This window comes from Camelus bactrianus, chromosome 6 (assembly GCF_048773025.1).
Source record: "Camelus bactrianus isolate YW-2024 breed Bactrian camel chromosome 6, ASM4877302v1, whole genome shotgun sequence".
Taxonomy (NCBI): domain Eukaryota; kingdom Metazoa; phylum Chordata; class Mammalia; order Artiodactyla; family Camelidae; genus Camelus; species Camelus bactrianus.
In genome coordinates, this window is record NC_133544.1 from 112,362,278 (window position 1) to 112,388,836 (window position 26,559).

Genomic DNA, 26,559 nt, shown 5'->3' on the forward strand with positions numbered 1-26,559 from the left:
TTATACAGTATTTTAAAGGTTATATTTTACTTTACTTATTTTTAAACATTTTTATTGAGTAATAGTCATTTTACAATGTTATGACAAATTCCAGTGTAGAGCACAATTTTTCAGTTATACATGAACGTACATGTATTCATTGTCACTTTTTTTTTTTGCTGTGAGTTACCACAAGATCTTGCATATATTTAAGATTCCACACATGAGTGATCTCATATGGTATTCCTCTTTCTCTTTCTGTTCTGCTCCACCTAGAATAACATTCTCCAGGAGCATCCATGTCTCTGCAAATGGCGTTATGTTGTCAGTTTTTGTGGCTGAATAGTATCCCATCATATAAATATCCCACATCTTTATCCAGTCATCTGTTGATGGACATTTTAGGCTGTTTCCATGTCTTAGCTGTTGTAAACAGTGTAGAGAAATCAGCTGAAAACCTTATGGGGGTTCCCTTGTAACTCACTCTGTTTTTCTCTTGCTTCCTTTAGGATCATTTCTTTATCCTTGACTCTGGCTATCTTGATTAGGATGTGCCTTGGTGAGGGTCTGTTTGGGTTCTTCCTGTTTGGGACCCTCTGAGCCTCCTGTGCTTGGATATGATTCCTTCTTTAGGTTTGGGAAGTTTTCAGTCATGAGTCCTTCCCATACCTTTTCAATCCCCTTTGTTCTTTTTCCCCTTCTGGAACTCCTATTATGCATAGATTGGCACACTTTATATTACCCCATAGGTCCCATATATTGTTTTAATTGTTTTTTATTTGTTTTTCTCTCAGCTGTTCTGATTGGGTGCTTCCTGTTGTCCTGTCTTCTAGATCACATATTTGTTCTTCTGTATTTTCTAGTCTGCTTTGCACAGCCTTTAGGTCAGCTCTCATCTCAGCCAATGAGTTTACTAATTCTACTTGGTTCTTCTCTATAGTTTCTATTTCATTTTTGACATATTTTATATCCCTAAACCCTATTTCTTTTAGTTCCTTCAGTACTTTGATCACTCTTTTCTTGAAATCTTGATCTAGTAGGCCATCAATGTCTATTTCCTTGATCATGCTTTCAGGGGATTTCTCTTGATCTTTTAATTGGGAGTGGTTTCTCTACTTCTTCACATTGCTCATATCTCTCTGGCACCGTGGCTTAAGGAGTATCAGTTACCTACTTAACCTGGAGATGGTGTGCCCTTAATGATTTGATCGAGAGGTCTTTGTGTCTTCGCCCTGCTTCGCAAACTCAGCTTGCTGTTTCATAGGCCTTCTGTTGGCGCCCTCATCTGTGCTGCTCTCAGTGGCTGTTGGCTAGCAGATTGTGCCCCCTCCTAACACTAGGTCAGGAGCTGAGCTCTTACCCAGTGGGCGGGAAGGTCACTCCCCCTCCTGATGCCACAGTCAGATGCTGTGCTCAGGGGGAGGCAGGTGGGCAGATTACACCCCATCCCAGCACAGTGTTCAGGTGCTGTGCCCTCTCCTGGTGCTGGTCACTCCGCTGCTCTGTGCAGCTGCCTGCTCTGCCTCGGGTAGGCGGTCTGTAGGTGGGCTCGGGGAAGACCGCGGAACAGCCCCGCCTACGCTCTGTGCCAAATCTGAGCTCCTTGTTTCTCTTGGCAGCACAAGTTCTCTGAGGTGTCAGGGTAGAAAGATCCTCCCTGCCTCAGGCTATAAACAAGTCTCAGTCCTGCCTAGGAGGTTGTGGAGCCCCCACGTGCAGATTCAGGCCTCAGCCCTGCCCCCGCCCGGGCACTATGCACAGGAGGAGATGGTAGCTGTGGCTGAGCCCTGCCTCTCTTCTTGCGAGATGTGCCAGTAATGGCACAGGTCTGAGGAGACAAAGGCTAAAGCACCCCTCCCCCCAGGGCACATTCCTGTTTACAGTTTTGTTTACCTTCTGAGTTAAAATTTACCTGACAATGAGATGTATAAATTAGGCTTTTGAGGTTCATCCTTGTATCAGTAGTTGATTCTTTTTTATTGTTGAATAGTATTCCATTATTTGAATATACTATCATTTGTTTTACCCATCCTCCTACTAATAAATATTTAGGCTTTGGATATCTTTTTTTGCAAGCAAACATTTTTTTTAAAAAATGCAAATATAATATACATGCTTAAATGTGAACACATCTTAAGTATGCAGTTCAGTGATTTTTCACAAAGTAAATACATCTATGTAACCTTCATCCAGTCAAGAAACAGAACATTGCTGTTCCACTTTGGGTTTCTTCCCAGATACTACGGCACCCCTTTGATGGACTCACCATCCTAAATTCTGCCACCATGGATTGGCTTTTGTGCTTTTGAAATTTTTGGTCCCATACTTTCCACTCAAAATTATGTAAGATTCATCCACTAGTGTTTTCTGTAAACTAGTATATTTATTTTTATTGCTTTAAATTATACAACTTGTATGCATGTGCCACCACTTATGGTCATGTATTGTTGAAAAGTGTTTGGGTCATTTTCTATTTGGGGGTATAACAAATAGTGATTATGAGAATTTTCTGGATGTCCTTTGGTGCTCAGATGTAGAAGTTTCTGAAGGGTACACACATGGCCTACCCTTGGTAATAGGGTGTGGGTGTGTGTGTGTGTACACATATACACACACACATATACATATATAACTTTCATTCAAAAAGCCTATTTCCAAAGTATTTGTAAGAATTTATATTCCCACTGGCCATGTGTAAGAGTCCTCATTGCTTGTTGCCCTCACCAATGCTTCGTATCACTTAACAACTAACTATACTAGTGGATGTCTAATGGTGTTCCAATTGTGGGTTTAGTACGTATTTCCATTATTACTAAAGAGGTCAGCCCCTTTTCATAGCTTATGTGGATTTTTTTGTGTGTGTGAGAAGCACCTGTTCAATTTTTTTGCACATTTTAATATTAAGGTTCTGCCTTTTTCTCCACTGGTTTTTGTTCTTTATATGCCCTAGATACAAGTCTTTTGTTGGATATAGGTATAGCAAATATATTTTCCCACCGTGTGGCTTAGCTTTTCACTTTCTTAATGGTATCTCTTGATAAAAATAATTCTTAATTTTACTGAAGTCCAACTTAAAACTCTTCTTTTATGTTTAGTGCTGTGTCCTGTTTAAGAACTCTTTGCCACTTCAAAGTCATTAAAATATCTCCTACACTATTTTCTAGATGCTTTATTTTGGTGGGGGATTAGGTTATTTATTTTAATGGAGGTACTGGGAGTTGAACCCAAGACCTTATGCATGCTAAGCACACATTCCACCTGAGCTTTACCCTCCCCCAGATGCTTTGCTTTATGTTTCAAATTTATTAGATTTATAATCTATCTAAAATTACTGTTCATGTATGGTACAGGGTTTAATTCAATACTGTTCCATTGGTCTATATGTCTAACTTTAGGTAGTTATCACATAGACTTAATATTGTTTTATAATAAGTCCTTTAACATTGTTCTTTAATATCATCTTGGCTATTGGCTCTTCACGCTTCTCTATGTATTTAGAATCAGTTTGTCAAGTTCTACAAAAAAACAGTAACAACAATTAACTTTTGGGGATTTTGATGTGCATATATAAATCTTTGAAACAGTTGAAGGGGAACTGACATCTTTAAAATGTTGAGCCCTCCAATCCATAAATTTGGATTATCTCCCCTATACTTATTTTTATCACTGCTGTAACAAATTATCACAAATTTTGCAGCTTAAAGCAACACAAACTTATTGTTTTATGGTTCTGTAGGTCGTCAGGAACAGGTATCACTTGGCTAAAAATCAAGATGTCAGCAGCACTATGCCCTTCTGTAGGTCAAAGAAAGAATGAATTTCCTTATCTTTTTCAGCTTCTAGAGTTCACCCACACTTCTTTACCCATGGCCCTTCCTCTATCTTCAAAGCTAACAGCTTTACAGCTTTCTAATCCCTCTTCCAAAGTCATATCTTTCTGAAAACAGCTGGGAAAGATTTTCAATTTTTAAGGACTCCTGTTGTTAGACTAGGCCCATGTAGATAATCCAGGCTAATCTCCCTGTCTCAGAGTCCTTAACCTGATACATCTGCAAAATCCCCTTTGCCATGTAAAATAACATATTCACAGATTTCAGGATTAGAGCATGGATATAGGTAGGGGTCAGTGTGGTGCACTATTCTGTTTATCAAACTGTTTAACATTTGACACTTTATGACTAACGTATAAGATAGAAGACCCTGATCATGTTTAGAATGCTTCCTCTGCAAAATATTGGGCACTGAGTTTATTTGAAAGGACTGAAAATAATATTACCACAGGAATGGTTTCCTAATTCTACTGACATTTACTTACTTTATACTTAAATACCCAAAATGGTCAGCCAGGAGTGGGATCTTGGCAAATAAAATAAAAGTATAATTCAAGCTTTTATCACTGAATTTACTAGCTAATTCTATTTTAGAAACAGACAGAAAATAAAACAATTTAGAGTAAGTCTGCTTACTTATATATTAAGTGAACATAAAGTTTTAAAAGCATGTCTGAATATGGGATAAAGTGAGCATCATAAAATGTAATGTTAATATTTAGTACCTGCAAATCAAACTCCCAATTTATAAACAAGTTCATACTGTATAGCACAGGGAACTATATCCAATACTGTTTTGTAGTAACTTATGGTGAAAAAGAGTATGAAAATGAATATATGTATGTTCATGTATGAATGAAGCATTGTGCTGTACACCAGAAATTGACACAACAGTGTAAACTGACTACATATATATATATATTTGAAAGGACTATATATACCAAGAAAAAAATTAGATTGATAACCAACAAAAAATCTGTCAGTAATATAATGCTAGAGACACTGAGACACAAAAGAAAATCTCAGGCATACATCTGTTTATAGAGTCATAGAAAAAATAGTGCCTATGCAAGTCCCTAATAAGCATGAGAAAATAGGAAAGGCAATATAAAAGTTCAAAATGCTTTGCTATGTAAGAGCTGCAAGATGACTCAGACACAAACTTAAGTGGTCAAAATGTTTATATAATTAATGATAACTTAAAGTAATTGAGGACATCATTTTAAATGAGATTAAAATAGCTGCACCATTTTCATATTACTAAGCAAGTCATTTCTGTTTACAATAGGTTTATATTATTTTTATATGTATTTATGTTTTATAAAGACATCAACTTAGATCCTGGCTGATAACTGACAGTAGAGAAACTGATTGACTTAAATGGGTATCATAGGCTTATCAGATTTCATATGCTTTAAATATACATTAGTTATTAGCTGTCAGGAAGAGTTCAATTTTCATTTATTCTAACATAGCTGTGTCACAGGCAGGTTACTCTGTATTTACAATGGAGGATCTTGATAGATATAAAGATATCAAGTCTTATTGATCTTCATAGGGGTGTTTTTATAAGAAAAGGAGAATAAAATAAGAAAAATCTAAAATACTACTTTTTTTATAGTGTTCTAACAGTTTTATCTTTATTTTTATTTTTTTACTGAGTTATAGTCCGTTTACATTGTTGTGTCAATTTCCGGTGTACAGCACAATTTTTCAGTCCTTTATGAATATACGTATATTTGTTTTCATATTTTTTCACCATGAGCTACTACAAAATCTTGAATATATTTCCCTGTGCTATGCAGTATAAACTTGTTTCTATTCTATATATACTGTCAGTATTTACAAATCTTGAACTTCCAGTCTGTCCCTACTCACACCCTGTAAAATACTATTAAATCAACATATATTTATGAAGAACTATGAAAAATGGGAAACTATAAGTTGTTTCTTTAAATTGGAGCAAAGAGAACTACTTTAACTGGGAAAATAGTTAAAATCTGGCAAGTTTTATGATTTCATGTTCACCCCTGACAGCTTTTCTTTCCTCCTTTCTCCTTCAATCTTTTTTGGGCCTTCTAAAGAATTAAATTAAAAAAAAGAAAAAAAAAGAAAGAAAGAAAGAAAAAAAAGAAAATTAAGAAACAGCTTTGCATCTAAAATAACCTCCTAACTGGAAAGATTGTATACTTTGTGAAAAATTTACAGCTGCCAATTTATGATCTATGTCTCTGTCCACACTGTGTTACTTGTTAGGAAGGGTCTTAAAAAAAAAAAAAAGTAAAGAAAAATAGCAAATTATAATGGCTTTTACATTTTAAATTCTTTTCTATGTGTTTATAATCTGCTCTATCATGAGTTATTAAGATAATCATTATCAGCTTTACTCTACTTTCCTATCATGCACATTGTGACTCTGAGAAGCACTCACGCTCTAACTTACCATCTGCAGGTGGTGTACAGGTTAATGCAGTTCTTTTGACAATATATGGTTTTGTAGTCTAGTTGTCTAACTACTACATAATGGAAAAGATGTAGAACTACTGGTACCACTGCCCTCGGTCTCTGTCATTTACCTTAAACATACCTGGAAAAGTAGATTCAAAAACTCATTGGCAAGAACATTTTTCACACTCCAGATCTGATATTCTTCTAGAGTTAAGATGGCCATTCTGAAAGAGAAACAATATTTAAGAACATCTTAAATCTTCATTTTCTTATATTATTTGAATAAACTGTTTTATTAAACTTGCAATGGTCATTTGCCTGAAAGAAAACTAATGATTTAGTGTAGATGCTATGTGTTCATCTAAAAGTAGGCCAGCAAAAATAAGTTCAAAAATAACCAAACTCTGAAGTAATGAGTCATAACGTGGGCAATTTATCACCAAAAATCTTCCTCCAGTAAGACCTGGGAAATAACTCACAGTATCTTCTGGTTCAAGGTGAAGTTTACTAACAGAACCCACAAAAGGTTCTGGGTAGAGAAAAAGGATTATTTACTAACTTTGAAAGCATTTTTCCAAACTCTCTGGATTATGCCCTTTGACCCTAACAATTTTCTAAGATCTTCTTTAAAACATCTGGCATTATTAGACTTCTTAAGAGATTTAAAAAACTAAATATATATAATAAATGAGTATCTATATTAACATTCCCTCAAAATAAAATTTAACATTACTTTCACAAGTTGAGTAAAGCAGTATTTTTTTTTTCGTGTCAAAGTGTACCAAAAATTACATTTATATACAGTAGACAATATTTCTTGGGAGGCAAAAATATAACCAAATGCCTCTTACTTCATCTTTTGAACAATCACCTTAACAGTCCTAGATGAATAATAATGTTCTTAGCTTTTATTACTTAATTATATTTTTATTATTTAATGATTTATTATTTAATGATACTTAATATTATTTATTAATGATATTCATGTATTCATTCAATATATAATACCATTTATTATAAGAAAAGATTTTAAAGCACTGTGATGGTACTTATTGGCTTTCATGATGCAACTTCCATTAAAGTATATTAATACCAATGTAATGGTACAAAATAATGGGTAATATTGTCACAGTCTAGTCACCAGTGAATATGGGTAATAGGTTTGGTTGAAAGGTCCAAATTCTATTCTAAATTTTTACCATTTCATTATTATGGTTACACGGAGATGGAGCAGCTAAATGATCTTTTTTTTTAATGTTCAAAAGTACAGTCATAAGAAGAAACTCGGTCTTACACAAAAATAGACAGCAATGATAACCTCCATACTTATCAAACACCCAGAAAAAAGGCGATGGAAATTGTATCTCTACATAAGGTATTTCCTAAAAGAAACTTTCCTATGTTTCGGTTTTCATATATACCAAATAGAAATGGCTACCTTAGTTTTGGGCAGAAAAGTAAATGAAGATGGTTATCTGAATTGCCAAAGATCAAGCCCTGAAAAATTCATTTCTATTATTTATTTCTATTGAGTGTCAGTTAATAAGACTATGATGATTTCTTCTGGATTTGTGATTAAAAAAAATGTTACTTATTTTTCTAAGCCTGTATAAGAGCACTATGGTCTACATCCTACCATCTGCTACTTGGTACATGTCAACATTTGAATAGAAAGGGTCAAATTAGCTCATATGTGTCTCACATATATGGATTATCTTCAGTTTCACAGGGATACATAGACATTAAGGCAAACCTATTATAATATCTTTAATAAATGTTGTGAAACTAAAAAAATTCAAGGCTTTATTCTTTGTAAAGTACATGCTCGTTTCTGCTATTATACAATTATTCTGGCTGCTATTAAAGAACTTAGGACAGACCCTCACCAATATTATTGAAAAAAAAATTTTTTTTAAACAATATACACCACCCAGATTGAGATAAAAAATAATTTCCATCATCCCAGATATCCTATGGTCCTTCCCAGTTAAATCACCCATCTCCAAAATCACTATTGTAACACTTATTAACATTAGTTCTGTCTCTGTTCTAGAACTTCATATAAATTGAATTGTACAATGTGTTCTTTTATTCTGTGGCTTCTTTTGCTCAATATAAGTTTTGTCTTACCATAATGTATTAAAATGGGAGAAGTAAAGATTATAAACTACAGATGGCAAGAGCTGTCTCTACTTAATTTTTATAAAATGCCTAGCTTATAAAATATAATTTTTTTATGTAAATAACACTTAATGGAGTTGTTTAAAGGTGGAATGGGCTTTCCTTAGGGACAACTTGGAGGTATTGTAACGACAGGTCCAAATAAGCATTTAGCAGGGATGATGTAGAAGAGATTCAAGTATGTATACGTAAGGTATGTATAGCAATTCAGAATATAATGTATTTTTAGAAAAGAATAAATTAGTCTCTGCTAGACTCAACTTTGTGGTATCATGCGCATTCTATGTGTCTTCTACAATGTTGGATACATCCACGTGTAATTCCTTTAAAACCAGAAACCCAAATCAGTAGTTAGGAAGGAGAAGGTATCATTTTTATTAGCCAGTAGCTGAAGTATAAAGTATTTTCGGTCAAGGTTTTTCTTTTTTTTTTTTTTTTTAATTACAGAAATAGATTGCTTGTTTACCTTAAAAATTTATGACAATTTTCCAGTGGTTTCAATTTTTTTTACATAATACATTCAGTTTATTAAATTTTCTAAGGCAAATTCTCTTCCCAATTTTGCATCTTTGGCTATGAATATTTTGAGTAGCATAATATAGAACCTAGAAGTAGTAAGAAATCTTTTTCTCAACCTCTTTTAAAAAATTCTTCACTCTATGTTCCTGTTGGAAGTTTACATGCAAGAAGATGTATGCAATCAGACTTTACCAGGATATCATCGGTGCAGTTGTCCTTCCAGACCTCTAAATGTGCAACCACGTGTCTCTCAGTTCAACCCTAGAAAGAACTCCGTCACCGTCAACATCAAATACCTTGAAGCAAACTAAAGAAAAGAAACTCTTATGGAGAGAAATTACTTTCATATTCTGAAGTATAATACATTTTATTACAAGCTGCCCTAGTAAAATTACTTAGTTCCTCAAACAACTACATTCTGGACTAAGTTCTTATTTGGAGGACACTGTGTCCTTAAAGTCCTTTGAACTTGTAGGAATTCCTGTACACTTCACAAGTCTCTCTCCTTATATCATTAGCCAGCTTAGAGAACTCTATCCTTCACCTAAATCTGAAGTTAAATTTCTTGCAAACTGAAAAAGGGCCAAGTTACTATACAATATCTCACAGATTTTGAGAAGGTAATTCAACCTTTTAAATTAATTTCTAATATTTAAAACTGATCACTTCAGAGTTGATTCTTACAATGCTGAAAATATTCCATCTACATTAAGAATCAACAAAAAGCTGGTACAGTAAGCCCCCTGTATCCATTGGTTCTGCATTCACAGGTATAAACAATAGATCAAAAAAATATGTATATATATATATAAAATATATATATATAACTTTCCCAGAAAGTTCTCAAAAGCAAAACTTGAATTTGCTATGCACTGACAACTATTTACATATCATTTACATTGTATTTACAAATAATTACATTATATTAGGTATTACAAGTAACCTAGAGATGATTTAAAGTATACAGGATGATGTTCATAAGTTATATGCAAATACTATGCCATTTTACATAAGGACTTGAGCATCCATGGATTTGGTATCTGAGGGGGTCTCAGAACCAATCCTCAGCAGATAATGAGAGATGACTGTATAAAGATTTTGCCTCTCCAATATAATTAATGTGCACCCAATATTTTTGCCTAAAAACAATTTCAAATCTTCAATGAAGTTTATATACAACAAGCTAAAAATCCGAAATATCAGCACTTTGCTAATTAACATCAATATCAGCAAAGTTGCTAGTTAGTCTAGTTGGTTAACTTCCACTAGTCCACTGGCAAAAAATAAATTAAAAAAATTTAAGACAATAATTAACCTCAATTGAGAAACAAAGACTTCAGCCTCTTTAATACCAGAACTTTAATGTGAACAAATAATCTATCACAAAGCCAGGTTAGAGTAATGGTATACTATCAGGGAAGATAAAAGAAATCTAAATTTTTAAGATTAAATAATTATCTACTTCACACACCCGTGTGTGTAATAATTATGTATTAATTATGCTATTAAATTAACTGAGTACATCACAGTACAACATTACTAAAGAATATTGAACTAATAAGTATCATACCCAAAATACGCAGTATTTGTGAAGCTGTATTTTAGAAATATGCAGAGATAATGACCCTAGTGAATATATAAGAATTAGGTTCCAATTAAATGTAAACTGCTGCATTTTCCTAACCAAATATGGTTAAGATTTATTAATGTAATATGCTTATAAATTACGCTATAATATTTTAGCTAGGTTTAAAAGATAAATTTAGTATTTAATAAAATTGTTTTATCATAAATTTAATTTTGGTAATAAAATATCAATATACACAGTGCTAGAAAATAAGTTGGAATTCAAGTTAAGCAAGACAAATTTTCTATATAGACTACCAGAAAATATTTTCTATATGCTTAACATTTTCAAACACATCATGAATGATGTAGTTCATTTACCATGAATTGTACATTCATCTGGAAAATCAACCATTATTAATAACAAAGATCTTAAATTACTCCACAGTAAAAAAGAACAGATGATTGAACCTTTACACTGACCTCAGTAAAACCTCAGCAAGAGATTGCTATTTGCCAAAGGGATGAAAATTCAAGCTTTAATCAGATGATTTTTTACATGAATGGATGCTAATTTTTTTCTCTGTATAGCTTCCAAATTTTGTGATGTTTAACACACTTACATTTCTGTCTTTCAGCCAGAGGTCCTCTGCAACAAGCTGATAACCCACAGGATATCTCCTTAAAATCTATGTGGCTGTCATGATTTTCACCAAAAGCGTTAAATAAACCTGTAAAATAGGAACACAGAATAAATCACAGCCAACAAACTTCCTGTTAATGACATGCTTATGAAAGGAGGCATGACTCGCATAAACTGACTTAGTTTTTAAAAGTTATCAGTAGTTTCCACTGTCTTAGGAAGTTTTTATTTCCCCCCTGGCATAATTATAACCAAAATTTAACTTCCTAGAAGAAAATACTATCATTTAGTGTTTGGTTTTGTCTGCCTACCTGTCTCTATCTTATATTAATTCCAAAAGTCTAAAGTGATTGTAGAATGTAAAAAATAAAAGTATATTTTAAAAATGTAACTGGAAAAAAGTCAGAGACCACAATTATCCTAATTTGGAAAGACTAAGAAGAAAAAGGAAAAAAGAAGAAGAAAAGTTGAACTCTATCAAAGATATACTGTGTTGTTATTAACAAGCTTCATACAGCTCCTTCATGAAGCAAAGAAAAATAACACACTATATTATAAGAGAAAGAAATTCTGTACTGCAGTCTTCATTGTACCACTTAATCTGTATACATAAATATATTAAATTTCAGAAATAAAGGGCAATTTATAATCTAATCCTGTGGATTTTAAACTTTTCATAAAAAATAAATGGAATCATTTTGTTTTCAAATGAAATGATTTCTCAATCTCTAATTCTAAAAAGGTAAAAATATAACTGCACTGCTGAAGTGGAAGCCCTGTCTGTTCTAGCTCCGCTAACAAGTATTTCTAAAACACACAAGAAACCTGAAGAATACAGACTATTTCAAGAATCTAATTCTGTGCCCTCAAAGAGCAGAAAATTGAAGCTAAGAAGTAGTTAAATGACGTGCTGAAAGTAAGAAGTTTTTTTTAAAAAGGTCTGAATCAGAAGCAGAACCCAAGCTTTCAGATTTCAAATACAGTTTTTGTGATTATCACCCACAACTACTCCTTGTAAACCTCATTTAATTATATATATATATATATATAGTAGTGAAAAGTTTAGAGCTAAGTGGGGACCTTAGAGATGGTCTAGTCCAGTGGTTTCTTAATTTTTTAAGGGTGGGGGAAGGATACAGCAGTGGAACCTTCTTCTATATAAAAGAAATACAATAGACATTACTCAGCTGAGGAAGAGGTGGGGTCATGTGTGGAAGCTAGAGCTTTGCCTATTCAGTGTCCACCACCCTGACCTTGCACCAGATGCTCAGGCACCGCACTGGAGCACAGTTTCATAATGATTTTCTTGGTCAAACCGATTTTATATATGAGAATATTCAGGTGCAGAAAGGTAAACCGACTTACACAAGGCTCCAAAGGTGGAACAAGGCTCACGTTTTTAGCAAAGAACATTTGTAGAAAATAGGATTCCCACCTTCACTCAGAGATGGACAAATTGGTGGTGAAGCCAATGGGCCAAATGTCTCTAAATCAAGTCATCCAGTTCAGGATTGAGCCCTCAGCAACCAATAGCATTTCTCCAGATGAATGATGTCTGATTCTTCCACTAACAAATCAAACAAGATTATAAAATCTCACTCTTCTCTTCTGGACAATTAATTAGTTCATCCTGATAATGTAAGTTCTAAAGATACATTTTAATTTCCCAGTTAAACTGTTAAAAAACTACCTAAAACAAAAACTCTGAAAGACAGATATATTGTATATAAAGTGGCATGAAAATTAAATTCAAATTAACATAAAAGAGGCTTTAAAATGGGAAAAAAACTTGCAATTTCCCATTAAGCAGGCTGTTTAATTCCAACATGTAAAATAATAAACTAAGATATTTATTTTTTGCTTCCCACACTTTTATCTGTATTCACTTTGGTGATTTTAATCTCTATTTTGGATTTGAAAATTCCTGATCATAGTCTCTCCTGGCTACACAGGTAACACACTAATAGCAGGATCTATGTTTGAGTTATCCTGTCACTATGGTAACCATTTACACTTTTAATACTTATTAAATAAATTTACAAAGGGGATAGACCTAAGCTTCTCCTTCTTGGCCCTAAAATTCTTACTACCCCTCCTATAAAGGCAGGAGCCTCCTCTGTAGGACAGAGTGTAAATGTATCTCCTGAGAAGGATTCCCCAACAAGGGCTGTCTTTACAGCGTGCTTTTAGATAAGATGTTTTTATGGGACATTTCAATAAAAGGATCAAGGACCTAAGCTTCCCAGTATGGTGGGAGTTGTGATGGGCATGGGAGGATGCTCAATTGGGAGGATGAGATGTTAAAGACACTAACAGTGAAAAGGACAGGGCAAGATGAAGGGCGATTGGGAAACAGGACCACAGAGATGTGACATCTACTTCCCACTGTCATCTAAGTGATACCTACTTGAAAGAAATATTTTTACAGTTAAATTCTATAATGGGGGGTTATTTAAATGAAGCACACATATACTCAATGAGTAGATCACATAATTTTTAGAGATTCAGAGTGCATTAGCATTTTCAGAGTACTTTTTACATCAATAACTAGTATTTATAAATTCCTGTGCGCTAAATAATTATGTGGAATTATTTCCATTTTGCTTTTAGACTTACTACAGCTTAACCTATTCAATGCACTGATACAGAGTAATTTTTCTAATGAATAAAAATGATAATATACAACTTGTTAAAGATTCTTTAATTTCTCCATCACCAGATTTATGAACACTTAGGCCTATGGGTCAGGCCCCGTTTCTTGCCAGCTTTTTCACCAACACCTTACATTTAGGTTATATTGCATTACCCAGAGGTCGGGAAATGTTCTTTCACACATCCATGTCTTTATTAGGTCCTGTGTCTTCTGAGGAGAAACCTTCTCCCCACTTTCACATCCTTCCATTTTACAGCCTAACCACTAATCCTTCTGTGAACACCTTCTAGTGCTTTCCAACCTCACCAGCTACCCCAGGGTTTTAACTTCTCTCTTCCACAACTGTCCTCCACTGTATATAGTATCCAATATTCAAGTGAAGTATGAGTCCTCATTTACAGGTCTGTGGCCTCTCTAGATTATAAAGTATTTGGATTCAGAAACCTTGTGCTTTATCACTGTAGCTGCTAGAATTCATTTCATAGGACCTGATACATAGTAACCACACAATAAATACTTGCTGAATGAATGAATGAATGAATGAATGAATAGCCAAGGCAATCTTCACAGCCAAGGCTTCCCCATCCCAGCTCAGTATTCTTTCTGTTATATCAAAGAGACTCTGCCCCATGAAACAATAGACCCTGCACATTTTAACAAATGTATACAATTATTAGGAACTATTATTAGAACAGAGACTAGCACTACTGTTCTCATAGTTATGTCACATAAGTAGTGTATTAAAGCTCATTCTGATTTGTTATTTATACAAATCAGCTATGTCTGTCACCAGTTTAAATATTAGTAATTTAGAAAACAAAAGTTATTGATTTATCCACTCATCAAAAAACATTATGACAGATCTACTTACATACCTCTTTTGTCAGTTTATATACCAACTGGAAAAGAAGGGGTGTACAGTCAACTCTGAGAGTATAATTGCCTGCAAAATAAAATAGAGAGTATTTTAATACCTCCAAATGGACTTCAAACCTGTATTTAATTCTAACTTTATTTTCTAATTATAAACAAGATATAACATATTTCAAATTGAAGGCATCATTCCTGGAGAATTAAAAATAGGGTGGACCCTACAGATTATCATATTCAGTGAAGTATGTCAGATAGAGAAAGGCAAATATCAAATTATATCACTTATATGTGGAATGTAAACAAACAAAAAAATGATACAAATGAACTTATTTACAAACCAGAAATACATTCACGACATAGAAAAGAAACTATGGTTACCCAAGGGGAAAGGGGGAAGGGAAGAGAGATGTTAGGAGTTCAGGACTAACAGATATACACTATTATATATGAAACAGATAAACAACAAGGACCTACTGTATAGCACAGGGAATTATATTCAGTATCTTATAATAACCTATAATGGAAAAGAATCTAAAAACAATGTATATGTGTATGTATATGTATATGTATATGTATATAACTGTGTAACTTCACTGTACACCTGAAACTAATATTACAAATCAAATGTACTTCAGTAAAAACAAATAAATAAAATTTTAGAATAGATAGATAGGTAGGTAGATAAATAGACAGACAGACAGTCTGGCTAAAACTAAAACACAAGGTGGAAATAACTCTTCAGGAGCCAGAGAGGCTGCAGCACACACTCAGGATAGGAGACTGCAGAGGCAGACTCTGCTGCTAAGGCTGCAGCTCCTGCAGTAACAGTAAGGGCCATTGCTCATTATGGCAGCAGTACCTAGGGGTCTTTGGCAAAGGAAGTGGTAAGGCCATAATGTTCACGTTTTTATTCATTCATTCAATTCAATATCAAGACGTTAGACTAGAGCGTGTCAGTAACTAACATGTGTCCTGTGACACTTACCTAGAAATAACCATAACACGATGAAAGCCTACAGATGCACATGCCACATGTCAGGGTCAAAAGAAAGTCTGTAGTGGGTGCTTATTTCAGAGTTGTTCCAATACATACAGGAACTATTTCTGTATGAAATACTTTAGCCCAACTTTTAAAAATAGCTCCACAGGAAGAATGTCAAAAGTACTAAAGTTTTAAGTAGTAATCCAAGATAGGCCAATGGTAAATATACTAAAGAAATTAGGATCAATAGCTTAGTTATGAATCATATTGATTCATTTGAATCATAATAATGTTCTCTCTGGTAAAATGGAGAAATGGAGGTATTATTGAGGCATCTCATAGAAAGAGGATAATCCTAGTTTATGAGTTGGAGTTGACAGACTTAAATACTGGTATACTATTTAATGACAATCTGAAATAAAATTTACCTTCTGTGTATGAGTCTGCATTGATATATGCAACCTCTCTCTCCTGGAGTGTTTTCACATTCTCCTGTAGTTGAAGCAAAGCAGTCACTTAACTCACGGCATTTACAATTGTGGAAATACAAGCAAAACAAATTAATTCAGTAAAAGAGTGGTTTGCAGATACCATTATAAATCAAATGCCTATGCCTTTGACCATAATTTTAAGAAAATGCTATTAACTGCTTGATAATATTAATGCAATTAAAACAAGAAAGAAAAATATTAGTGATGCTGTAGCCACTTTTCATAGCAACAGCACGGAGACCCAGAGGAAAGCTGCCCCTGATCCCCTGCACCATAATATGAAGGGGGAAGGCTCAGAGATGCTCAGCCTCACCCTGGATCTACTGGAAGAGAACTGCTCAAAGTAAGGCCTGGAAATCTGTACTTTTAAAAGGTGTCCCTGGCAATCCTTACAGACATTAAAGTATGAGATCCCTTGACGTTGGGGATCCAAGTAACTTTACCATATTAAAAGTGAGGAAGTTGGAAATTTTATTTATCAAGAATTTTCTGAAAGAGAAGATATTGATGAAAAAGAAAAAGAAAGGAGGGGAGGATAGAGAAAAAACTAGAGGGAGAGAAGAGTGGCTATTAGGACAAAGACAAGACATTTCTCTCTCACACATACATGCACACACGCACACACATTCTAGAAAAATACAGCAGAAGAAGACTAATGCCATCACACACATGGGAATATGCAGAGAGAACTCTTTTCTTCTCTCTGTTTCTCTCTCTCTCTCTCTCTAGCTTGCTACCTTATAAGAGCAGTTACAGTAAAAACATTTAAAGCTGTGAGTGGTCATCCCACAAATGAGAATTCTCACCTCTGCACTTGGCCACACGGGATAGATGACAGCTGATTCTGCTGCAGAGTTTCCATTATGACAGAGCTACAGTAGAAATAAAAAAGATTCCTTAAATATATGTAAAGGTAAATGTGCTGCTGAATATGATCAAGAAGCTAGTAGAAAATGGGAAACAATATTCAAATTGTCTTTTAACTCACATGAATTTAAATTAATGTAAGGCATATTATCTTGTATCTTGGGTTTATTTTATCTGTATTCTAAGCTGCATAAATTATAAAAAGACACATGTATTTCTATATACATGTATTCACAAGAAATTACATATTTCTAAAAGTAAATGACCTTAATGAATAAGATCTGATTCATGTAAATAAGTGTATTATGAAATGCATGTTCATAACACCAACATAATAATAAGACTTTGCAATATACATGGAATCAAATGTGATACAAGTAACTGTGATTTTATTCCCATACTTATTTGATTCATATTATTATTTTAAAGTATGCAGAAATGAGTCAGAAAGAAAGCATTTTAAAAACCAGACACAATGATAAGAAAGATATGACATTCTTCAAATCAATTCTATAAAATTTGGACTCATAAATGATGAACAAAACAGAGGATAGTCACAGGAAAGTGCTTTTTGGTGCACCTGCCTTTAAAAAAAACACACAAGCCTACCATGAACATGTAAGAACTTAGAGTTACTGGACAGAGAGCTTAAGGGAAGAAGATGAAAGAAGGGGGCCTATGAAAGACACTTTAAAATAAAGCATTAAGAGCCAGTGACAAATGAAAATTAATCATAATTGAATTAAAAATAAATCCTTGAAATTTTAGAGTAATTCAATTTACAAAATCATTGTATTATACTTCCCAATCAGGCACTTTTGTAAATGGTAAAATATACCTATGGTTACAATTTAGTACGGAATCCATAAAGGAGAGACTATAATCAGAGTATAGTCATCTTAAAAGAGCATGTTGTTTTCCTAGATAGAAGAAATCCAAGAAAACTGTAAAAACTTGAAAATTAATGCCAAGGATCTATATCAGATTTTCAATAAGCTAATTCACTTGTCAGAACCAGCTTCCTAGGTTTGACTATTTTCTGAGCTTACAGATTTTACTTACTTATCACAAAACAAATACAAATAGAAACTAAAATATTTTAAAAATAATGAAAAACTTGGTTTGTACTTAGTAATTAAGAGGTTGTTCTGTTTTACCAAACTGATGTAAAAGCAAAAGCAAACTCTATTTCTTAAATTTTCTTGAGTATTTATCCAAATTAAAACAATATCAGGTAATGGAACACATCTGTGATTACCCTGAGATACATGTTGACCAAGAAGATACGTTTTCTGTCTTAGTTACCTCAGCCCATTTGTGGAACCCAGAAGTCCAATTTTTTCTGCATCCCAGCTGGCAAAAATGGTAGTTCTTCTCGGTCTCCAGCCTGTAATCATTGTTAACATACATGGTTAGGTACATCTGCCTAAAAACAAAGGAAAATTCACTCAAGTCACTTTCTGTCATCACTTGCCAAGGAAACATTATTTACCTCTACTAATCAGTTTTCCAAAATTCTGGACAACTTCTTATAAATCAGCAGTTCCACTGGTTAGGTCAGTACCTCCAAATACCCAGAAGTCCTGATGATCTCCCAGAATAACACACCTGTTTGGAAAGGAAGGCATTCAAAAGAATGACAACTTAGAATGTATTATAAAGAGCAGTAATTCATGTTTTTAAATTAAACTTCCTCCTGCTTGAGTTTCCTCCATAGAAAACCATCAAGGTAGTGTCTCCTTTTAGAATTTACCTTTTTTCCCCACATTTAATTATATCACATCAACCAGGAAAAAAATATTAAGAGTTGATTAAAATTTATCTTCTCTTACTCCTGTAATCTTTGTAAAAACAAAATGTTTTAAGACATTTTAAAAAATCCACCAACTCACCAAGTTTCACAGATCCTCAGGTAGTTCTGATTACATCGTAAATGCTTGTGATTTTCTTGATGTTATGAACATGCATTTTAACCTTCCTAGAATTTCACAAAGGGAACAAATTACTTCACATAGAGCATTATGTCTAACAGGTTCCTTCCAATGTTTTATTCTAAGTCTCAGAAGTACAAAAAACTGTTTAATAGGATGATAAATTCCCATATGCCCACCATCTAAATTCAATCGTTAATACTGTTGAACTATTTGAAAGCGAGTTGCGCAAATCATGACAGTTCTCTCCTATGTGTTTAAGAATGCACCTTACGGTGAGATTAAAAAAAAAAAAATCAGTATTTTATATTTTTCCTCCCTCATAACTCTATTGTTGGTACTTATTTAAACTTCAAAATCATTATTCAACGTGAAAAAGAATCTTGTTCTTAGCAATTTAAAAAAAAAAAATTGTGTATTTGTCCATTTAGAGCTCAAATCAATTAAAGGATATAAGCCCCAAGTGCTTTTTTTGATATTTTGACCAGGGAAAATTTGTTTCTGACTTTTCTCTTAAACTGTTACTGAAGCTACATACTGTTTTCCTTGTGTCTGTATGTGTCTGTTTATAAATCACATTTTTCATTGTGTACCTCTAGAGGGTATTAATACATGAGATAATAAAGTCTATGTTAAAGGAACTCAGTTCTAATTGAGTTAAATAAACACTTTTTAAAAAATTCTTATAAAATAAAACTGAACTTCTAATATCTTAAGAGTTTTGAAATTTTAAAACAAGCTTCTTACAGAACTTATAAAATACTTGCAGAATCCAAATTCACATTGCTAAGGCAAATCATTAACCAACAAGGCTCATTTAACCATTTTAGTTTAATAAAAACAGCTATCTCCTCTCTGATTCATCAGTGTGAAGTTTCCCTTTCCCTCTACATTTCAAGCCAGTCAAACTAAAGTTCTGATCATGCCATGCTGTTCCCCAACCCTGCACAAGCTGTCCTCTGCAGCTGGCGTTTACTGCCTGTCTTGATTCTGTGGAAATCTTAGTTTGTGTAAAATTAAGCTCAATGAGCACACGGTCCGTGGTCATGCCTCCTTAACACCAGTGCTGTCCGGGGTTAGTAACAGTAACGACTATGCTGGTAAGCGCACGGGGCCATGTAGCAGTTAAGCGTTCACCACTGTGACCATCTAACCCACCCCCACAGAAGTGACCAGTGAACTTCGCTCCTTCCCCTCTTCTCTCCTACTCCTTCCCTTAAGTTAACCTAGGGTTTTGCATGCATAGCATTTTGACAGTTATCTGAAACACTGTTTTAAACCCTCAGTTGAAAAGGGAAGACAAAATGTTACACCTGGCCCGGAGAAGGAGAGGGGTGGGGAGTGGCCCAGAGGAAGCCGAACGGGACGCGCGGCCTCGGATCACAACACAGCCCCGTTCCTTCCCGAGTTTCGCAGCCGGGAAAGCAGAGGCCTGGGGCCCGGACCGCCTCGGGGCCTTCGGGGGAGGCCGAGGGAGGGACGGATACCCGCGCAGGGCTGGGGAGGGGCCCGCAGGGACTCACCGTCTGTGCAGCGGCTCCTGACCCACGGTGGACGGGCGGCGGTGGCGGTTGAGGCTGCGGTGCCGGCTGAGGGGGCTGAGGCGGCGGCGGCGGCGGTACCGGCTGAGGGGGCTGAGGCGGCGGCGGTACAGGCTGAGGGAGCTGAAGCGGCGGCGGCTGCGATGCCGGCTGAGGCGACGGCGGCTGCGGTGCCGGCTGAGGGGGCTGAGGCGGCGGCGGCGGCGGTGGTTGAGGCTGCGGTGCCGGCTGAGGGGGCTGAGGCGGCGGCGGCGGCGGCAGTTGAGGCTGCGGTGCCGGCTGAGGCGGCGGCGGCGGCGTCTGCGGTGCTGGCTGAGGGGGCTGAAGCGGCGGCGGTACCGGCTGAGGCGGCGGCGGCTGCGGTGCCGGCTGAGGGGGCTGAGGCGGCGGCGGTACCGGCTGAGGCGGCGGCGGCTGCGGTGCCGGCTGAGGGGGCTGAGGCGGCGGCGGCGGTGGTGGTTGAGGCTGCGGTGCCGGCTGAGGCGGCGGCGGCGGCGGCTGCGGTGCCGGCTGAGGGGGCTGAGGCGGCGGCGGCGGCGGCGGCGGTACCGGCTGAGGGGGCTGAGGCGGCGGCGGTACAGGCTGAGGGGGCTGAAGCGGCGGCGGCTGCGGTGCCGGCTGAGGCGACGGCGGCTGCGGTGCCGGCTGAGGGGGCTGAGGCGGCGGCGGCGGCGGTGGTTGAGGCTGCGGTGCCGGCTGAGGCGGCGGCGGCGGCGGCGGCTGCGGTGCCGGCTGAGGGGGCTGAGGCGGCGGCGGCGGCGGCGGTTGAGGCTGCGGTGCCGGCTGAGGGGGCTGAGGCGGCGGCGGCTGCGGTGCCGGCTGAGGCGGCGGCGGCGGCGGCTGCGGTGCTGGCTGAGGGGGCTGAAGCGGCGGCGGTACCGGCTGAGGGGGCTGAAGCGGCGGCGGCTGCGGTGCCGGCTGAGGCGACGGCGGCTGCGGTGCTGGCTGAGGCGGCGGCGGCGGCGGCGGCTGCGGTGCCGGCTGAGGGGGCTGAGGCGGCGGCGGTACCGGCTGAGGCGGCGGCGGCTGCGGCGCCGGCTGAGGGGGCTGAGGCGGCGGCGGCGGTGGTGGTTGAGGCTGCGGTGCCGGCTGAGGCGGCGGCGGCGGCGGCGGCTGCGGTGCCGGCTGAGGGGGCTGAGGCGGCGGCGGTACCGGCTGAGGCGGCGGCGGCTGCGGCGCCGGCTGAGGGGGCTGAGGCGGCGGCGGCGGTGGTGGTTGAGGCTGCGGTGCCGGCTGAGGCGGCGGCGGCGGCGGCTGCGGTGCCGGCTTAGGGGGCTGAGGCGGCGGCGGCGGCGGTACCGGCTGAGGGGGCTGAGGGGGCTGAAGCGGCGGCGGCTGCGGTGCCGGCTGAGGCGACGGCGGCTGCGGTGCCGGCTGAGGGGGCTGAGGCGGCGGCGGCGGCGGTGGTTGAGGCTGCGGTGCCGGCTGAGGCGGCGGCGGCGGCGGCGGCTGCGGTGCCGGCTGAGGGGGCTGAGGCGGCGGCGGCGGCGACGGTTGAGGCTGCGGTGCCGTCTGAGGCGGCGGCGGCTGCGGTGCCAGCTGAGGGGGCTGAGGCGGCGGCGGTACCGGCTGAGGCGGCGGCGGCGGTGGCTGCGGTACCGGCTGAGGGGGCTGAAGCGGCGGCGGCTGCGGTGCCGGCTGAGGGGGCTGAGGCGGCGGCGGTACCGGCTGAGGGGGCTGAAGCGGCGGCGGCGGCGGTGCCGGCTGAGGCGACGGCGGCTGCGGTGCTGGCTGAGGGGGCTGAGGCGGCGGCGGTACCGGCTGAGGGGGCTGAAGCGGCGGCGGCGGCGGTACCGGGTGAGGCGGCGGCGGCTGCGGTGCCGGCTGAGGGGGCTGAGGCGGCGGCCGCTGGAAGGACTTGAGGGACTCGAAGGCCTTCGCCAGCTTTTCCAGGGTCGCCATGGCGGCCTCCCGCCCCGCGGGGACAGCCCACGGAGTCGCCAGGACGACTGGCGGCTCCGGTCAGCAGCGGTGGCAGTTAACGGGGCTCGAGGCCGCCAGCAGGTGCGGACCCCAAGCGCGCGGCCATCTTGGAGCCGTCCCGACAGCCCCCGCGGCCCTGCGTCCTGCCACGCTCCGCCGGTGGGGCGGGGCCGGGCCGCGGGATTGACAGCCGGAGGCAGCGGCCTCCGCCAATGGCTGCCGCGCCCGCCCCTTGGGCCCAAAGAGCCGCCACGGCTGCTGGAGTCACTTCTTCCCGGCGAGGGTCGAGGGGTACTGCAGGGAGATCGGGAGGGCGGTTCCGGGGCCGGGTTGCGTGGCACGGCGAGGAGGGTGGGGAGGGCGGGGTGACTTGTGATTGAGGGTCTCTCTCGGCGAGGGGCGTCCCCGGACGACGCCTAGCGGGTGGCGGGGAGGCGGGGCAGTGGGCTGGGAGCCCGAGACCCCCGCGGGGCGCTTGCCCACCCCGCGGCGCGGGCGGAGGGCCGGCTGGCCGGACAGCCTGCTGTAATATGCTGACTGTTATATATTTGGCCTTACCCTTGTTAGTTGCCTCAAATCACTCCTTGTTCACCTTCATGATCATTACCATAGATACACTTCTTACAATCCTCGTACTTACTATGTTCCCTCATGCTACAGGGCCATACACATGCTATTCTCACTCTCAGGAATAATCTTTTACACATCAATGCCCTACTCCCCTCAAGAGATTTGCCTATCTAATTCCAATCACTCTCAGTGCTCAGCTAATTTGTGAATTCATAAAGCCCATTACATTAACATAATTTCTTAACACCATGTCATTCTCCTTTATCACATTATTAAAGTATGCTTTATAATAACATAAAAACTCTTCCATGCATGAAGGTAGATATTAAACAATTAAGTTCACAGTATAAAGTTGTAAGTACATATACTGTATATTATGAAAAATGTTAAGGAATAACATACTATCGTTAAATTCATTCACAATTTTTCATAGAAATATGGAAATATTTATTCCAAGTTGGATCATCACTATATGTGTGTGTGTATATATGTATATATTTTTCATCCTTCATTCACATTATAAGTTCTGATAAAATATTGCCAACAATTAACTTTTATACCCCAAATTACCAATAAAGGAATAGGAAAGAAGGGAGAAAAGAAGAAAGGAAAGAAGGAAATTGAGGGGTTTTAGAACTCTTGAGATTGAGACATATTAGATAAAGACTCAGATCTGTACATTTATGTATGATAATTATTTTCCTAAAATTATATAAAAACATAAAGAAAACTGAAAGCTAAATATAAAATTATTTACAACCCAAATTTGAAGTTAATTTATATCTTCAATTGATATGCATTTTTTAAATTTAATATTACACTGTTCCATTGCTATAATATAATCAAATTCATAAACAGAAAACTATATATGATATATACATCCTCTCACCATTGATAACATCTCTGAAAGCATTTTTGAAGTAGAATACTTTATATTTAAAGTTTTTATCATTAGAAAGTCTTTGAATATTTTAACACTATTAGATTTAATTTGCTTCATCGTATTATTTTTTCCATTACATGAGAAATAATATCTTATATGGTTTTGATTCATTCTTTAAGTAATTTGTTAATATTGTATAATAAGTGAATTCATGGAATTAAGGAAAGAATTTATTTTAGGGCCTGATATGTAACAGTTTGACTACAAATCCTTCCTTCCTTCCTTCCCTCCTTTTTCTCTTTCACTCCCTCTCATCTTCCTCTCTCCCTCTCTTCCCTACTTTCTTCTTATTCCTTCCTGATTTTAATAATCAGATTTACTAGCTAGCAGGACCATTTTACTACCTCTGTAGATCTAGTCTCCCACAATTATAGCCATCTTATTCTACATTATATTAGTGTGATAAGCACACATATATATTACTTTTATCAAATATGTAACTTATAGTTTTGATTTTAAGTTAGTTAGCTATTTAATTCAGATTGTCCATCATTTCTTAGAAGTCATGGAGTATTCTTTCCAACACTTAAATGAGATATGTAACCAATGGAATTTTTTCAACAGAATAGTGAAACTGAATTTTAGCAGTGACATGCAATAGTTTTGTGGATATTTATTGATAGAATTTTGTAAGATCTCTTCTGTAATGTATACAGTATGTACATTTTTTCCACCTGTCAAAGAACTCCAGGCTTTGAAAAGAGAGGTTCTAATGGATCATGTGTTAAACTGCATTGGTTGATTGATCCTTATAAAAGCATGTTTAGTCATTGCTGTTTTTGGTAGTGGTTTTACCAAAAAAAAAACCTGACAAATTTAATTGTGATATTTAACAAATAATTCATAGATTATGTGTTATCACATAAAATAGAATGAATAATTGAATGCAAAAAATTCAACATGACTACTTCTACTCTATTGAAGTGTTCATATTGACAACTACCGTCTCCTTACACAATAGTTGCATTTAGTTAAATGTCTTGAAAAACATAATTTGGAAAACTCAAGGTCCTCGGGTGCCAGAACCTTTAATGTGCAATTCATTTTCACAATTTATGATTCTAAGAGAGTTGCTCCAAGTCAAGAAGAGGGAATCTGTTAATCAAAATTGGCAGAGAGGTACAGAGACGATTGCTTCCAGGTAGTTTTCTTTTTTCAAAGACACACAGGCATTGTGTGAACAAGACACTTCTGTTGTTTCTGTTTTAGAGTTAAGATTTTATTGCTGAATTCTGATCAAAATAATTTATACATTTTAAATTTGCACTGAATGAAGGGAAAATCTGCACAATATGGATCAGTTAGATTGAACTTTGTATTCTCTTTTGACAAGTGTGTGTCCCTATACTTTTGCATATAGATCAAAAACAATACTTCAAGGCATTCTCACCAACAGCAAGCAGATCTCCAATTTAGAGTGTCTTGTCTTGCTTTTAATTTGCATTTAGAGTGTACCTTATTCTACTTGGGAAGTTGTAGTCTCACTTCTGTAAGTGGAATAGTGAAGCTGTTTATATGTGAACTTGTTACATGTTGGTATTATTGTGTCTGTTGGGGGCTGGGAAATAAGTAAGCTTAATAAATTGATTCAATTTTGAGTGTGTTTGAATTTAATGAAACTTAAATTGTACTGATTGATTCTCAACACTTTAATTACAGGTTAATTTCAGATCACTGAATTGTTTTATTTACATCAGGGCATCACACATAGGATAGAATGATATGTTGTAATATTCTGGATGCAGTTATTTTGGTTTTCACACTAATTAAAAGTTTTACCTCCATCTCCACCAAGGACAAAGGGACAAGAATACAGTTGTTTAGAAAATGATACATTTGTAGGCCATCTGCTCTTTGCATAGAACTGCATGAGCATTTGCTTATAAAAAGGAATTACGCTCCTCTTTTTAGTGTGCAGATTAAAGACAAGCCAGGAGAGAAAATATTAATGGAGACAATGAGAGGGCAAAAGCAATATGATTTGTTAATTACTACAGGAATGTAAAATGCAGGTGGAAAGGTACATCAGTGAAGGTTAACCTAAATCTTGAATTGTGAAACAAGCTATAACCGTGTAATTAAGCTGAACTATTTACAATTGTTCAAATGCTTTGAATTTTTTAATCTCAAATCCTTTGCTCAGAATGTTCTTCCCTGTGTCCTATTAGCTTGTTATTTATTTTGAAGATTTTTCAGAATTGCTCCATATTATCCTTCTGTAACTCCTCTGAATTACCCTCAGTAGAATTAAATGTTTCCTCCATTGTGCTCCATTAGTAGCTAGTACATACCTTTATCATATAACTATTCAGATACTTGTATATCTCTTCAGCTTGACCTTAATCGCCTAGAAGTCAAAGCTTTGTTCTATTTTTTCTGTATCTCCATTTCCTAGTGCATGCTCCCAGATTTTATTCCTCTTCTCAAACCTTACTATTGAATCTATACTGGAAGTATCTTCTCTAGACACTCTTTGGGGAACCTGTTTTTATGACTTATAATTGCAGCCCAAGATATCTCTCATTATACCTCTAACTTCAATCTGATCACCTCCTCTGAAGTTTGACCTATACTCAGCTTTCCACCTGACATCTCTGCTTTAGTGCCAGAAAGGGTGTC

At 38.1% G+C, this 26,559-nt stretch overlaps 1 protein-coding gene across 1 annotated transcript; it reads right to left on the minus strand.

Moving 5' to 3' along the window:
* LOC141577845 (uncharacterized) lies at positions 1–25,649 on the minus strand. Its single transcript, XM_074364824.1, has 12 exons — positions 25,633–25,649; positions 20,487–22,796; positions 18,925–19,010; positions 18,525–18,640; positions 18,338–18,419; positions 16,972–17,037; positions 16,103–16,166; positions 14,695–14,762; positions 12,602–12,733; positions 11,147–11,254; positions 9,150–9,264; positions 1–6,481 (listed from the first exon to the last, which is right to left on the minus strand). The coding sequence occupies exons 1-3, from the start codon at positions 25,647–25,649 to the stop codon at positions 18,941–18,943; spliced, it is 2,397 nt and encodes a 798-aa protein (XP_074220925.1). The 3' UTR covers positions 1–6,481; positions 9,150–9,264; positions 11,147–11,254; positions 12,602–12,733; positions 14,695–14,762; positions 16,103–16,166; positions 16,972–17,037; positions 18,338–18,419; positions 18,525–18,640; positions 18,925–18,940.
* Between the last annotated feature and the right edge of the window lie 910 nt (positions 25,650–26,559).